The sequence below is a fragment of the Mustela nivalis genome (assembly GCF_964662115.1).
Source record: "Mustela nivalis genome assembly, chromosome: 8".
NCBI classification, from domain to species: domain Eukaryota; kingdom Metazoa; phylum Chordata; class Mammalia; order Carnivora; family Mustelidae; genus Mustela; species Mustela nivalis.
In genome coordinates, this window is record NC_139027.1 from 79,342,130 (window position 1) to 79,359,645 (window position 17,516).

Sequence of the window (17,516 nt, forward strand, 5' to 3'; positions counted from 1 at the left end):
CCCCTAAAGGTTCTGGCCTCACTCCTGCTTCAGCCTCATGACCAAAACTGGGGGCTTCCCCATGTGGCCCTATGTGGTAGAGCATGCCTCCTCCTCTTCTCAGCAAGTGTAAGGAATAAAAACCTTTCCACGGCACTGGCTGCTCTGTGTCACTCAGCTTCCTCCATAAAGTACAATTCCAAGGGTACAAATGAGATGGGGAACTTCAGGGGAAAGAGGATTTCTGAATGAAAATGGAGAAGGAGTAGTTGGAAATGACAATGACTAACTAAGAGGAAGTTACATCTATCTCCCAAGCCTGGGATATACAGAGTACAGGAGCAAACACAAGTAAAAAAGTTATCCTGGCAAGAGCTACTGAGGGTATGTTCCAAAAGGAGGAGGTGACTCAGGGAAGCTGAGGCATCAGAGATGCTCAGAGGACACAACAGCAAGAGCCAACAAAACAAGAACAAATGATGGGAGGGGCTGAGGAAACAAAGCACAAGGATTAAAGATGAAACAGACAAGAGCTGGGGAGAGATAACACCGTTACTAAGAGCCACTGGTTGATTAAAGGTGACTTCTGGAACTGAGAGGGAAGGAAGGACTGGTAAGCATTCTAGGAAGCTAACGTTTCCCAAGTAACTAAATTACACCAAGACTCACAGTAACACTTAACTCCATATCCCTCCTGCCCCAACCACCCTGCTTTAAAGGAAGCTATGACTCACTTAAAAAGAATGTTTACAAATACTGAATTCACTTCTCCCCACTTCTGAAAAACTAGAAATATTCCAACTTGTTTATCCCAAAGACATTATCAACCATTTACTTGCCTTTCTAACACGTCTACCTCACGTATTGCATGAATTTGAGCGATGCTAAGAAGGGTCTTAGATGTCAGGTCTATGCAGTCTGGTAAAAAAACAAATCTAAAAAATCACTCCTAAAGATTAAATGATATCCAATGATCATAAAGCAATGCTTTGAGCAAAGGGAAGGGTACAAGATAAGCTGGATACTAACCAATTCCAACAGAGGCCGCACATTTCGTCTGGTCTTTGATTTCCATGCGGACAGCATTTGCAAATTCATCAGGAGTAAGTCTGGTCTCTGCAAGGATCTCCGTGATGTCTACTAGTGCTTCATCACAACTGACAGCTTCAATGTTATGTGTGTAGCTGTCAACACAAAGCAAAAGCAATGCATCACCCAGCAGCTTGCCCTCGAGGAGACACAAATGTGGCAAAGTCCAGTCTTCCTCTGGCATCTTTTTTCACATTTTCTTTTAAGACTTTTTAAAATGCTAAAAAGTATTAGCATTTTAATTAAAGTGGCCCAAGTGCCATTATTAGTCACCTAACTTTTAACTATAGAACTAATTAACTGATATTTTCTTTTTCCATATTAACTACCAAAAATACAGCAGAAATTATCATTCCAGTTTCCCTATGCTGAGGATACAGCTCTGAAAAGCTGAAAAGTAGTGGACGAATTCGAACTGTCAGAACATTTAATCTAAAAACTGTTCAAACATGGTTTACCAGAATCCTGAACAGATAGAAAAATCACATAAATCAAGTCAAATAAGTAATTGATGATCTCCTACATAAAAATACAATTAAATACCTTTTACTGTAGCAGGCCTAGAATACAGGATATAAAGGTCAATCACCCCCAAATACCTGTCTGAAAGAACACCAACTACATTCCCTGAATGTGGGAATACTGTGGGTTTTGACCACGATCTACTGACACAAAGGACTTGTTTTAATTAGCTGAAGAGGAAAAGGAAGAACACAGCTGTCCTATGGCTCTAAAGCTAATTAAATATGCAAAACACAAATGGAAGGCAACCAGAAATGCCTCAAGGTCAAAAACGTACCTTCAATAATCTAGATGGTAACATATACTATGCCTTGTCTCACCTACATCTTGCTGCAGGTTACAGATCGGAATAATTGGCTGATTCATTTAAAAATAAATATCTGGGGACGCCTGGGTGGCTCAGTTGGTTAAGCAAGCAGCTGCCTTCGGCTCAGGTCATGATCCCAGCGTCCTGGGATCAAATCCCACATCGGGCTCCTTGCTCAGCGGGGAGCCTGCTTCTCCCTCTGCCTCTGCCTGCCATTCTGTCTGCCTGTGCTCGCTCTCTCCCCACCCTCTCTCTGATAAATAAATAAAATTAAAAAAAAAAATAAAAAATAAAAATAAATATCTGTATTCATTTAAGAAAATGAGTGTTTTGGGGTACCTGGGTGGCTCAATAGGTTAAAGCCTCTGCCTTCGGCTCAGGTCATGATCCCAAGGTCCTGGGATTGAGCCCCACATCTGGCTCTCTGCTCAGCAGGGAGCCTGCTTCCACCTCTCTCTCTGCCTGCCTCTCTGCCTACTTGTGATCTCTGCCTCTCAAGTAAATAAATAAAATCTTAAAAAAAAAAAAAAAAAAAAAAGAAATGAGTGTTTTGTTTACACTTAAATAAAGGGTGAAATCTGTAAGAGCAGAAGGGTATACCTGGCAGGAGGAATTCTACTTCCCAGCGAAAGCTGTCTGAGGTGTGGAGAATATGAAACCAAGGATTTCCAAAGGATGGAAAAAGAGTAACACTGTGCCATTTTTTCGCCCAAGTATAGCCACATGCCACCGACAGTGTCTCCACAGACTAAAAGGATTTCAGGACTAGTATGTGTCATGGCTCTCTCTCAAATCCTCCTGATGATTCAGGCAGCTGCCTGAATGTCATGATGCTTGGAACACAGAACACGGGAGACCATATCCAGCTCAATCATCCACTCCCAGCCCTCACCTGGATGCTTCTCTTGAACTCAGCTCTGGAACAGGATTTAAAAAGCACACTTCCCACTTGGTACCACCAACATTCATATAGGTGAGATCTTAAGGACAGCTGTGATTATAAATGACTTATCATTCAGCACTCAGACCAACATACTAATACTAATGCAAGATAAGTTTCATCTATTCCTTGTATTTTCTCTCTTCTGCTCAAGTAGAGAGTGCATCTTGTTTCTCTTTGTTAGGATCAGCTGTATTAACAACTATTTGTACTTCATAGATACTCTATAAATATTCAAAATCATGCATAAGAAGGGAGAGGAAGAGGTGAAGACAGAGGTACAAGACGTATCTCTTAGAACATTAATACACTCCAAAGGTCAACGAACCTTGGCCTACTGTCCAGATGCCTGTCTAGGTAAATAAATATTTAATGGCACACAACCATACCCATTCACCAATGTATCTGTCTTCACTTTAAAGATTTTATTTATTTATTTGACAGACATAGATCGCAAGTAGCCAGAAAGGCAGGCAGAGAGAGAGGAGGATGCGGGGCTCGATCCCAGGAGCCTGGGATCATGACCTAAGCTGAAGGCAGAGGCTTTAACCCACTGAGCCACTCAAGTGCCCCTGTGGCTTTCACTTTATACAGCAGAGTTGAAGAGCTGGAACAAAGACCTTATCTAGCTCTTTATAGAAAAAATACTCTGTCTTCTGCTATAGCGTATACACAGCCTGCCATGACTTATTTTAAATTTTGAGCTTTGAATATTAAATATACCTGTACTAGAAATAAAAGTTAATCTCCTTTTCTTACGCCAACTAATCAACCACCCACAAACTATTGCTAAAAACTAAGTTTTATAAAAACTAACTTTTGGCACATCTAAATAATTTTGGAAGATAAATGGTTTTAGAGTCTCTACTTGTTAACCCATCAGTTCTATAAACAAAACTATAATTCAAATGTAATAAAAGAAAACAAGGCTAAAAAATGTCAATCCTTCGTCAGTCTGGTTTCAGAGGAAGAAAACGAGAGCCATGAAGTTCTACAGGCAGAGAATCAATTTCCACTGACATCAGGAAGCATTAGAAAAGTCTGAGCAGGGCCAACGTGTCCCTTAAGACTGAACTACTGATTATTGGGCTGACTGAGGAAAGGGCTCCTGAAAGAGAAGCATTCAGCAAAAGTGGCCGGGACACCCCTAAAGAACACCAGACCCTCTTCACTATTAGATAAAAGAAGAAGAAGAGACGTGGAAGTGACCAGTGTTTGCTGTACCTTGCTAGTGTTTCATACATTGTTCGTGCAACTTCCTTATATGCATGAAAATCATATGGAACAGCTTGAAGACTGGGACAAAGTTGTTTAGCTTGCCCAAAAAACATTCCATTCCTGATGCCAACTTGTCTAGAGAAAGAATAAAACACAATGGAGGTTAGACTAGGACTAATTTTCAAATGCTTAATCAAATATCAAACATTGACAGTATGTTCCCCATGCCACCAATATACAATTTTCACTTAATTCTCATTAGGGATAAACAACAAGCATTAAGAAAACTAGTAAGTTTGATTTTCTCCCAAAAGAAAATTGCACAATGGTCTGATTAGTGTAAATGACACGTGGATGTACCAAAATGTTATTAAAAACCAGATTTGGCTCTTGTCTGTATATGAAGCTTTCTCCAAAGACTCAGAGCTCTGGCCCCTTTGCAGAGATGCCAGCATACCATATGCTGGTGAGATCACAACCACCTCAGAGCAGGAATGTGCTGTCAAAAGAGGTTTTCTTCCCCTAACACATGGCACAGTTTGGCCAGGATTCGTCCCCCCCCAAAAAAAACAGAATATATACGAAAGAACTACACAAAACAGTGCTATGTGACAAACAGACAAAATGTACTCATCCTATTACCACCCAATTCCCAATTGACCAATTCCATGCTCCTGAAGTGGCTCCACAGTGGTTGAGATGCCAACAGCATTGTATATGGTAGCACATCACTCTGGGCAGGAGCCAGGGTTCCAGAACTTTGAGGGACCTAATTGAAAATGGTAAATTTTAAATCTTTTGTGTGTATCAATGCCCCACATTACCTTTGATATTTGGAGCATTCAACACAAAACTATAATCATGGAATTATACTTAATTAGTAAAATTCCATTTGACCACTTTGCAATGAATCAATAAAAAAAAAAATACCTCAAAGTAAAAGCACAAGTGAAATAAGAAGCACTGCTTCACCAGATTATATGTTCCTATGTAAATACAACAAATAGTTATTCTATACATTCATGCAATAAATATTTACTAGGCTTTAATTACTCAGAGGTCTCTAACACCCTCCCCATCTCAGACCACTACTGAGAGCCACCACGGAAAAGAATGCCCCAAGTTATTCAGAGGTAAAGGCAAAATCTTATGCATTTTTTATGGACACGAAAAAAGTATAAATTATCTGACTGCAAAGCTCCCAGTAGATGAGAAATATTCTAAGAGGAAGGAAAAGTGACAATGAAAGAAGTGATGAGTGACAAACAGCATGGTGAAGAATATTTTTTCATTCATTCAACAAAAATTTATGTCTCAGGCATTTTAGGTGGTAGGCAAAAGATGGTGAACAAAACAGACCCCATGATGTTCACAAGGATGACCCTGCACTCACCCAGCACAAGACAGATTATAATCAATGGACTTTATTTTGTAAGGCAGGGAGGTATATATGTAATAGTTTTGAAGTCTATATAAAATCACATACAATTTAAGACATTTTCGATAATGCTTGCTATGTAGAGTCAGCATGCAAAAGCTAAGCTTACAAATTAAAGGTAATTACTCCTTTTTTGAAAAATGTGTTACATAATTGTTATGAATAACATTATATTTATATTTACTATAATTTTTTTCCACTTATTCAAAAATTTTCAAGGGCATATTACTTAGGAAAACATAATACAACTACTTATGTACTTGTGCACATATACAGCTTGGAGAGAAATGCTTAGGAGCCACCAGACATGGTAAGGAAATTATAAACAAAAAGGAAAACTAAGAGATTTCCTATAACTAAGGGAAGCAAAACACTCGGAGTTGGAGTTGGGAAACCAGATTTGTTTCATAGAAAATAAAGGAGTAAAGGCAAATATCCAACAGTCGGAAATGACTTTTTGCTACGGTGACTTATCTACTTCTTTCAACTAGGTCCCATGCAGGATAAACCACCAATACTCCATCAGCATGTGCTACAGAAAGCAATTATTCTCAGGCTTACACTGCACATGTAGGTCACTGTCCGTTCAGTGTGTTAACAGGTATCCGTATCAATAAATATAGTAAAGCATTCTTAGAAAATCATTTAAAAATTATTTGATCTTAAAAAATATGTGATTCAATGATATTTGTATGTCACTACATATTCATCTGCCTATCTACCTTCTCGTTCTGTATGAAGCTTGCTCTTTCTGATGAGCAAAACGACTAACAGTCATGCATATTCTAGCCTTTGTATATACATTCTACCTCTCCATGAGTTCTACCATCTCGTGGGCACACACCATCCTTTGCAGACCCATGATCGGTCTGTGTCTATTGGAAACTCATGAATGCATAAACCTGGGATGATCATCCCCACAATCTAGTCCCCACTCCAGCCCCAGAAACATTTCTCTGATGAAACTGTGGATATACATATTTTTAAAAAATCTTCTCACCTAATAAGGAAAATATAATTTCAGGACAGCCACAAGAAAAGGGTATCTAAGAACTGTTTTCTAGAGACTTTTATTATCAACTACTTTCTACAAAATGAAAATCATAATTAAGAAACGAAACCCCAGGGTGCCTGGGTGGCTCAGTGGGTTAAGCCGCTGCCTTTGGCTCAGGTCATGATCTCAGGGTCCTGGGATCAAGTCCCGCATCAGGCTCTCTGCTCAGCAGGGAGCCTGCTTCCCTCTCTCTCTCTCTCTCTCTGCCTGCCTCTCCGTCTACTTGTGTCTTCTCTCTGTCAAATAAATAAATAAGTTAGGAGGGCTTTTTTCCCTCCTAACTTTCACTCAAATTCCTTTTCTCATCACTTTATGTATGTCCTTAAAACAATCACCAACTAAGCATCTTGCTTTTGGCCCATATATTGTCACCCCAATTATTCTGTAGTACATTCAGCTTGACAACACTATCTATCTCTGATGCAACACGACCACAACATCCAAACACCAAAAGTGCCTAGCACCTAGACACAATTGTGGCTACTTGAGTCCAAAGCCCTCAGGAACAGGAAAATACTTTCACCCCTGAAGCGGACTTCTTATCCCTCCCACCCAACCCTACTTGCTGGCCAGCACTCAGCTTGGGGATGCCGAACTAGAAGGGACATCCTTCAGGCAGTACAGAGGGTGGGGCTTTCACTTCACCACCAGTTGAGCAGAACTCAAACACTGATAGAACATTCCCAAGCTTCCCCACACCCTCCAGATGTGAACCCTCCATATGTGAACCCACCAGATGCACACATTGTCACACAGTAATTCAGTGGGGAAAAAAAGACTAGCCTTACTGAGCTCAACACAAAATCAGCTCTGAACTGCCTGGGCTAATAAAAAGAAAAAATCCAGAATGCATCTGGTATTTGTCTTATCATTTTTATTAAAGTTTTCAATTCTTGGGCTATATTACCAACCAACAATGAAAAAGGTTAAAACGTAATTTTGTCAATAAGAAAGACAAAGTCAGTCTAGGAGTAAAAGTTCCACATGTCATAAATGGAAAGTAATTTAAATATTTTATAATTATAAATGTCTGATTATAAAGTTTTCTTAAATATCTTTTTAATAAAATAACTGGCAATATTTTAAAACTATTTCAGTTAGATGATCTGAAATATTTTTTGTTCCTATTAGACTTCCTTGAACAATCCCTTGAACTTCCTTGAACTTTTAATCAGGACTGAAAGATATTACAAATCATTATGCTGTACACCTGAAACTAATGTTATATTTCAATTATATCTCAATAAGAAAAGTATGAAAGACAAAGCCATAAATAGAAAAGACTGAAATATAAAACTGGTAGAGGACTCTGTTTATTATTGAATACTTTAACACTTGCCAACAATATGTTATAAAGGTAAAAACATCCGTTCAGTTATCAGGAAAGAAAAACCATAAAGATTGTTCTTTTAAATTAATTAATTCAGGAACACCTGAGTGGCTCAGTTGGTGAAGCAGCTGCCTTCAGTTCAGGTCATGATCCCAGGATCCTGGGATTGAGCCCCACATCGGTCTCCCTGCTCAGCGAGGAGCATGCTTCTCCCTCCCACTCTGTTTGCTACTCTACCTGCTTGTGCTCACTTTCTCTGACAAATAAATAAATAAATAATCTTTTTTAAAAAATTAATCAACTCATTACTACTCCCTCTAGTTTTACAACTATTATAATTGATTATTTTTAAATGATTCTTTAAGTATGAGGAACACATACATATGTCTGTTTCTTCTTGTACTGAAACAGCCCATTGTACTGAGAGTTAAGCTTATGGTAAGATATAGATCTACAAACAAAGTTGGTACTAATGAGTTGACAACACTCTATAATTTTAAGTAAGGAGATTATTGGATATACCAATACAGAATTATTTACTTGTAATTTAATAGGTGATCAATTTTTTTTGGTGGTTTTTTTTTTAAGATTTTATTTATTTGCCAGAGATAGAGAGAGTACACACAAGCAGGCAGAGAGGCAGGCAGAGGCAGCAAGAGAAGCAGCCCAACCAACTGAGCCACCCAGGCATCCCTAGGTGATCAAGTTTTAACATTATTGTGAAGAAAATTCTAAGTGTTAGAGGAGTTTTAAATTACAAGGGATTTTTCTTAGCTATAAGAAAGAATGATTAGACAGAAGAATGTTAAGGCCCTCTTCCATTAAAACAATATCTAGGGGCGCCTGGGTGGCTCAGTGGGTTAAGCTGCTGCCTTCAGCTCAGGTCATGATCTCCGGGTCCTGGGATCGAGTCCCATGTCGGGCTCTCTCTTCAGCGGGGAGCCTGCTTCCCTTCCTCTCTCTCTGCCTGCCTTTCTGCCTACTTGTGATCTCTGTCTGTCAAAAAAAAAAAAAAATCTAATTCTTTGGGGCACCCTGGTGGTTGACTTGAGTGTTCAACTCTTGATTTTGGCTCATGTCATGATCTCAGGGTGATGGGATCGAGCCCCATGCTGGGCTCTGCACTCAGCATGGGAGTCTGCTTGGGATTCTTTCCCTTCTTCTCCCTCCCGCTCTGCCCCTCTCCTCATCCACACTCTCTCAAATGAATAAACAAAATCTTTAAAAAACTTTTTAAAATATCTAATTCTTTAATTTCATACTTCAAAAAGATAATGGTTTTAAAAAGACAATGTCCACAGGGCTTCTGGGTGGCTCTGTTAAGCATCTGTATTCTGCTCAGGTCACGATCCCAAAGTTCTGGGACCAGGCCCCACCTCAGGCTCCCTGCTCAGTGGCGAGTCTGCATCTCCCTCTCTTCCCTGACCCTCCTCCTGCCTGTGCTCTGTCTGTGTCTCTCTCTCTCAAAAAAGTAAATAAAATCTTTAAAAAAGACAAACGACAATGTCCAATTTCTTTTTATTTCCACTGTTGGATGTACTGATTCCTCAGGAAACTACAGTATTTACTTAAAGTCATCTAGCATTTGTGAAAGGAAAAAAGAACTGAAGGGATGAAGCCCTGAAATATTCTTCCCATAAAACGTGTGTAACACAGGTCTGACTGGCACATCTGAATCCACTTCAAAAGAGTCTGTAAAAATGATTAAGTAACTATTTATTAGGATTACAACACATTTAATTTCCACATACCTGGCTTCATAACTACAAGAGGCAATTTCAGCCTTTGATAAAACAGAATCAATCCCATTTGCTTGTGCAGAATCTTGGTTCTCCCACAATGATGAATCTGGTATTTCTGCTTTAAAAATATAAAATTTAATGATTATACATTAAAAACTTGTTTTTCTTCACTTTCATTCAAGAATTATATTTTCCATTCCTTCCATATACAAATGCTTAATAAATTCCAAATATAGTTACATCCATTGGTACTAGTCTTACTCAATAATAGAAAACCTAGGGGCACCTGGGTGGCTCAGTGGGTTAAGTCTCTGCCTTCAGCTCAAGTCATGATCTCAGGGTGCTGGGATCGAGCCCCACGTCGGGCTCTCTGCTCAGCAGGGAGCCTGCCTCTCTAGGCCTACTTGTGATCTCTCTCTGTGTCAAAAAAATAAATAAAATCTTTTAAAAATAAATAAATAAAATAAAACCTATAGCTCTAACATGGGTTACTTCCATTGTAAACTTCGCCAGCAGTCAGACAAAAACACAATAAATTCAAAGTGTTGCATATTAGTAAATGTTTGGTCTGTTGTTGTTGATTTTTACAAAATGTATCAAAAGATATATATAAACTATCCCTTTAACAGTCTCTTGAGATGAAAAAGGATGAAAAGTTATCAGGATGATGAATTCCCTCCTATATTCTCGAAAGGATTATACAGCTCCCTGAAATGGGAAACAGTTAATGGAAAATACACATTTCTCTGAATGTTCTTTGCTGTTTCCTAAAGGTATCTGCAAAACTGAAACCTATTTAATACCACAAACAACAAACGCCAACTTCCTACAAGTCATTCGATCAAACAATTCAGTAGGTCACATATCATCAAGAGGATTCATCCTAAATTAAAGAATTTTCTTTTGAACACACATCAGGTAAAAGAGCTTCATAATACGCCCCCCCTCACAGTAAATTCTACTTAATGGTTTAAGAACACATGTTGAATTAAAAACATTCAAGTGTGATCAGAATACCAACTGCTCTATAGAAAACGACTCAAGCCTAAGTAGTACCACTCACTAGTATTTCTTAGTATCCAAGCTAAATATATAGCTTCACACAAGATTATAAAAGCATGTATCTAGAGAGCGCTAACTACATGCCACTTTACTTTTATTACCACCTCTAACTTCACCAGCAATTGAGAAAGATTATAACACAACTTCAGTTCCTGATCTCTTGAGATATTACTACGTTCCAAGAATATACTCTAAAAACATATATTCTTAAAACACAATCTCACTCATACTTCTAATACTATGAACAAAAAATGCCATTAGTTAGTAAAATAAGGCAAGATAAACCATTTCAATTAATTCTAGACAAACCTATTTTGAGTACATTATGACAACATATAAGCAACAAACCAAGTACTTCTTTTCTGCTTATTTCAGAGACATAACATTCCATGAGAAATCAGCCAAGTTAAAGTACCACCAGAAACACATGGCAAAGTGTCTAGCTTTGTGGGCTAAAATAGCCCTTCCTGGTTTGACTCCAGAAATTGTCAATGTCTTTTACCCAATTCTGCAACTCACATAAGTATTTTTGGATTCCGGCACCCATACACACAAAGCATAAATGCAAACCAAACTGTAAGGATATCTTAATGCACTCAAATCCCACTTGCCTCAAAAATTAAAACAGCAGAGTATATAATCTGAGCCATGGTTCCAGATATATTATGATAAACATATGCTATACCATGACAAATAAAAACAGAATGCAGAGCAGACTTCCCTGTTTCCCTGAAACATCTTAGAAGGCTAAATATCTGCTTTCCTAGCCCATTATTCTAAGCTGAAGATCTGCAAGACTTTCAGGATTGTCAGTATCACAGTTCAAGAGAGGTTGCTACTAACACAAACAACAACAAAAAGAGTTGAAGCTTGAAGAGCCACAACCAGCTGCCTTTCACAGGTATAACCATGACCTTAGGCCTTAAAAGTTGGGGAGCTAGGGGACTTATATTTGAAAGTCCAGTCAAATAATCTACGATACTTGTCTTGAAAATTACAGAAAAAATCATGCTTGAGGTGAGAACAGTCTGTGGTCCCTGGGCTCCCAACGCCCTGCCTGAGAAGCACCACTTCATGTTTTCTCTTCACTGGGCTGGCTGACCTTTTCCACAGTGCAGCAGAGTGCGTGGATCCCTCCACGAGCGCAGTGAGTTGCTTCAAGGGAGACTCAGGGAAATTCAGGGACACACTGTCCTCACTGGAGGGCAAAGTAGAGAACTGCTCATCAAAACTTGACAAACTAGACGGGCACATGAAGAATGTGGAGGAACGGTTGGAGAAATCAGAAGCCAGGACCCAAGTCTGTGAAAAAGAAATCGCTGAGAATAAATCTATAACTAACATGATTTTAAAAACTGTTGTTCTTTAGAACGAACACTGAAGTTGTCGAAGGGATAAGAAAACATCTGCATCCTGGAATCCAGGAAGAGGTAAAGGCCCCAACCACAAAATCTTGAGTATAAATGGATTCCAAATAATGGGGCTATCAATGAGAAGTGTCACTGTGAGTATGGCTCAGGAAGCAGCTTCCAAAGGAAGTCATGGATGGAGAGCCCTGGTTACGCTGGTCCGTTTAGACAAAGAGTTTTTGAATATGACGAATAAGAAACTAAAGCTTCTACCTATAAAGGACTGAAGATGCTATCTGTTCTAATACTTTGCCCAGACATACAAGCCAAAACATCAGAACTGAATTTTTTTAAAAGCCAGTGTGCAGAAGCCAAAGGTTTAATTCCTAAATTGATCCTCGATATTTTAAAATTTGGTGTCTGACTGATAAGTACCCAGAGAAAGAAAGATCAGGAAATAATAAGGAAAGAAGAACAAAGTCTTTGAAAAAACAAGTTCTAAGTACAAGGTTAGTGGCAACCAAACTTTATAATAAAGGACAACCTGGTCATTTTATGTTATAAATATTTTGGTAAGCTCCTAATGGGTCAAAGGCTTAGGAAATAAAAGTGAATGATACCGAGTTAAAAAAAAAAAAGAATATAAAATGCAAAGTTATCATATTCACCTTTTCTAGTGACAGAAACATTTCTTTTTGACAGTTTTCAATGGCAAGTGAATTTTCAGTATTTTTCCTAATATTTATCTTCTAACTTACCACCCACATTTAGAGGTGGAGGAGATGTGAATTATAAAAGGTCATTACAATGTTATGAAAATTCAGTGGCTAAACTGATGAAGATAACTAAGTAACCAATAACCGTATTCTATTAATAAATTGCCTATGGTCAGATCACCTATGAAGGAAGGAAAGATGTAAGAGGATTTGATCTCTGCTACTTGTAAGGCATGTGCGCTTACCAAAGCCAAACTTCTTGACGGAGACTGCCGAAACTACAGATGTGTGTGGCAAACGCAAGATTCTACCTGCTGGAGGAATTGAGTGCTGGGTAACTGACTGATGTTACCAAATGCTATGTCCAAGGTATTTCCTTCTTTTAACGTTCCTTCAGAGAGTTTTTTACAGAGTGCCCAATAGTTAACAAGTATTATGCATTTCCTTAAGCTACTTACTTATTTTCTAGAACTTAAGGTCTCAACTTTTTAATCTCACACAGAAAATACAAAAAGAAAAACCAACCTACAACAAAACCATACAACCAATAGTTCAGAAACCACCCATACTGTCACATACCACCTGAGTGTTAACGAGCTCAATACTGACTACCCCAAGACCTACTCAAGACACAGAAAATACTCGAATCTTAAAAAATCTTAATAAAAGACTTAGAACCCAAGAAAGGCTTTAGGAAATCTGGAAAACAGATACACATGAAGCATAAAGACATATCTATCATTAATGTTTTGTACTCATACCATATAAACAGATAATCACAAAGAGACTGTAATCCCAAAAAAAAGGCTCTCAGAAATGTCCAGTGGCTTTCCTTTTGCCTTAACTTCAATGAGATCATTTCTAAAATAATCCCAAGTTTTCATAACTGAAAACTAGGAACCTGAAATAATTGGGATGAAATTTAACTGCTTGCTGTCCATTCCACTGTATATCTAATTTCTAACTACTTTCTAATTAATATTTTTCTGGAAAACTAATTTAAAATTTTTTTTGGCATTGCAGACATCCATGAGAAAACTAATCAGTGACAAAGAATTTAATTTCTACAAAAATATTTCTCAGGTAATTTATTGAGGGGGAAAAAAAGAGTTGTAAAAATCTTAGTAATGATGTGAATAGTCTAAGTTACAATTTTTATTTATTAATAGCAAAAAATCAAAAGCCAGCAAGGCAAGAAAATGTTAAAGCAGGTTCAGCAAAGACATAGGGAATGATTTCTGGTATTTATCTTCTTATTCCAATAAATAAAGTCCTATTGTTTTTTTATTCCACTGATTCACATAAATCTTTAGCAACAGGAACTTTAGTATCTACTGTGATCAGTGACCAAGCAACTAGTAATTACCTCTCTGGTCTAGAGGCTTCCACAAAATGATGTCCAGGATTTTTTTTTCATCCTCAGTCTAAATGTATACAAAGCAAAACAATCACACCTTTATAAAACATTCTTCACTCTGTCCCAGGAAAATATCATCATCTAACTCAACAAAGCAGGGCTATGAACCAGTCCTTTGTATTGCATAAAGATTAGAGATTTTGTTGTAAGATGTCACTGACACCTTTAAAACCCTTGAATGAAAAAGCTAATTATTTCAACTCTTTCATTTCTGTAACAAGAATACCAGCAGTAAAATCCAGACGTCTTCAACAGAAGCACTGTGACTTCAAAGAGAGCTCATTTGTACCTGCTTTGCCTTTAAGGATTTTATTCTGGTAATACTGCCACTCCAACTGGGGGTTAGCACCAGGACGTAGAGGTGCCCTTCCTGTGCCTCTGTTACTTGTAACAGCCACTGGTTTTCCTGTGAGGAAAAGAAAAGAATTATTTCTAAATCTAAGTACGGGAATGTTAACAACACTGACAACATGGAAAGTTCTTCACAAGATTTAAAAAATACAATTTTTTCTTTAGCTTTCTTGATGCATTAATCCATAAAGGAGATAGTATCTTTAAAGTTATCAATTACCATACAAAGATCATCTAAGTTTCTCAACACTCCCCTAAATTAAATCATTTGACAACTTTGATACATTTATTCAACTTAAAAGCAATGCTATCCCTTTGCTTCCCATTGTTTGTTTTTTGTTTCTTGCAGTAGGAAACAAGTCAACTCTGATCCTAGATTTGAATGGGGGGGGGGGGCCTATATCTAGATGTTTTATATTTCTCATATCAGAAAAGTAAGGTAACCTCTAAATCTTTCAATTTTACAGCAAGAGAAACAAATATATATGCAGAGGGACTACAATCTGACCTACTATAAAATCAAATGTGAGAATACAGTCCCTCAGTTTTTGGTTTAGTTTAAATTCTTTCATATATCCTTTCCTTTTGTGTGCACTACAAGAGAATTGTTAACTTTTTTATTTTTAAGATTTATTTGACAGAGATCACAAGTAGGCAGAGAGGCAGGCAGAGAGACAGCTGGGGAAGCAGGCTCCTGCCGAGTAGAGTCTGATGCAGGGCTTGATACCAGAACAGCCTGATGCGGAGCTCGATACCAGGACCCTGGGATCATGACCTGCACCAAAGGCAGAGGCTTTAACCCACTGAGCCACCCAGGCACCCCGATAACTGTTAACTTTTAAAGCAATAGTACGGATAATGCATATATATGTTAATGAATGTTTTTGTTGTCAGAATAAAAATTATGCATCAGAGTTACTCTTCAGGCTATAAACCCAATTCTTTAACATTATATACTCCTTTCAGAGCCTAAGCAGTAGCTATTCATGACAAAAATAAAGCCCCAGTAATAACCCAGCAGCTCCTGTGCTCTCCTTAAAGGACAGACTCTCAGAAGAAAATGCTACTAGTTAACAACTTTCAAGCACAGAGAGTACTACTAAAAACCCCAGAATAATTAAAAGTACTGCCCTAGCTCACAAATACCTGAAGAAAGTCCATTCAAACAAAGACAACAGCGTGTCTTATCAACAATTCAATAATGCAAAACTGTTCTCCAACCAAAAGGCTGGAATATACACTAGCAACAGGAGAGTTAATCAAGTTATTTACTCAAGAGAGAGAAAGCATGACCCAAGCTGCAAACATAGGCTACCATAAAATTTCCATTTAGTACCAAAGTAATAGTAAACATATAAAAATATGGAAAATGCCCAATACCAGTCTATATTAGTCTTAGATGACAGACCCTTCAGGTGAAGAGGAGTATTCTTCCCTAAAGACCTGACCTCTTGGGAGAGAAAACAGCATTTCTAATTTCCCTTCGTTTTTTTTTTGATAATAGAGTCCAGAAAATTTGGAAGCAGGTATTTATTTTGCCAAGGAAAATTAAGATAAATTATTTCTCAAGATTTTCAGATCCTTTAGAACATATAACAATATTATCAATTTTCTTAAAATATAAACAAAAATACAGACCTTTGAGATCTGGTCTATTTCGTATACCCACTGATACAAAGAAGCAATCCATATCAACATGCATTATACAGCTCTGATGCCTGGGTGAACTCAATACTGACATATTTCCTAGAAGGAAAAAGAGAACATTCAAACCCCAAACTAATTTTTAATATTTAAAAAAATCAGGTCTATTTAATTTTAGAAACTATATTTTTAAGTGCCTATAAGAATGAAGTCTCAAAATAAAAAAAAAAAAAAATACAGAATCTATTACAGACCATTTCTATCACACCTCAACAGACGTCAAATTTCAGTTTCTTTTGCTCTAAAAGTAATCCAGAGATACACATTTAGTTTCCAAGCATAATTTGAGATCAATTATGAAGATTCCATGTTTTGATAACCTATATTCTAATAATTAAATCTTTAATCCAAAGTATGTCTAAATGTTTATCTTAGAGTTATTTCTGTGTGCTGAAGATTTAATTGAAATGTATAAGGTGTTTTCAAATATTTGGTTACATGGAGCTAAGGAACTTTAAATAATAATATTGATGATGTATTCCATGCAGTCTACAAACATTCCTTGATTTAAAAAAAAAAAAAACTAAAAATTGCTACCGTTATTGAGTGGTAGGTATTATGCACTATTATAAGAGGTTAATGTGTATTTAAATTCTAACAATGCTGAGATAAGTAATCTTATTATGCCCATTTTACAGACTAATATTATGTTATGTTAATAACTGTGTTATGCAGCCAGTAAGAGGTTGAGCTGGTCATCAACCCTAAGGCGTCTGATTTGAGCCCTCACACCATCACACTGTTGCCCTGGATATATCGAGAAAATCCTATAAAACAGAAATCTACATATAAATCTATATATATATAGAAGTACATACAAACACTTTCCTCCTTAGACCATTGAACACTATTAAAAATCAGCTCTGAAGCACATATGCCACTTTCAAGAAGATAAAGCTGAATGTCTTCTCCTAAAGCCTTTGTCTTCTAATTCCTCTGAGCTACATATTTTGATTTACCAAGGCTATTTAACCAATCCCGCCACAAGAAGAAGCTATCCTGTTTATTGGTTTCATCCTTAGCTCTTTCCCTGGTCCTGGTCCAAGGTACACAAGTCTTGAAAATAAGAACCCTGAACTTATAAAAAGTTCTAATCTCATAAAGGAGTTTTTCTGCTGATAAAAAAACTAGTACGTGTAGGTAGGTCTTCATGATAGTTTCCCCAAAACTTACATTTTTACTCCCCAAAGTTTCAGACTACTCCATTTACCAAATTGTGACTGTGAAAGCATTTACCAAGTTCTCACTACATGAGAGGCACTGAATTTTTGTTCATGTTATCTTCCCTAAGCTCAGAA

The 17,516-nt window shown here is 37.5% G+C and overlaps 1 protein-coding gene across 30 annotated transcripts in view; it reads right to left on the minus strand.

The window, feature by feature from the left end:
- The window catches only part of REV1 (REV1 DNA directed polymerase), a 94,189-nt gene that overhangs the window by 19,580 nt on the left and 57,093 nt on the right, over positions 1-17,516 (minus strand). For 13 of the 30 annotated variants that reach the window (XR_014316007.1, XR_014316009.1, XR_014316010.1 and 10 more), the window contains 5 exons: positions 16,153-16,260; positions 14,453-14,569; positions 9,629-9,737; positions 4,062-4,190; positions 1,009-1,163 (listed from right to left, as the gene is read on the minus strand). Coding sequence is in view for 21 of the 30 variants with exons in the window: in XM_082747003.1 (XP_082603129.1) it covers positions 1,009-1,163; positions 4,062-4,190; positions 9,629-9,737; positions 14,453-14,569; positions 16,153-16,260 (618 nt within the window). In the remaining 9 variants the exon portion in view is untranslated. Of the gene's footprint in view, positions 1-1,008; positions 1,164-4,061; positions 4,191-4,697; positions 4,825-9,628; positions 9,738-11,783; positions 11,984-14,452; positions 14,570-16,152; positions 16,261-17,516 lie in introns of those variants that run through there. The other 17 variants (XR_014316006.1, XR_014316008.1, XR_014316011.1 and 14 more) reach the window with 4 other exon arrangements.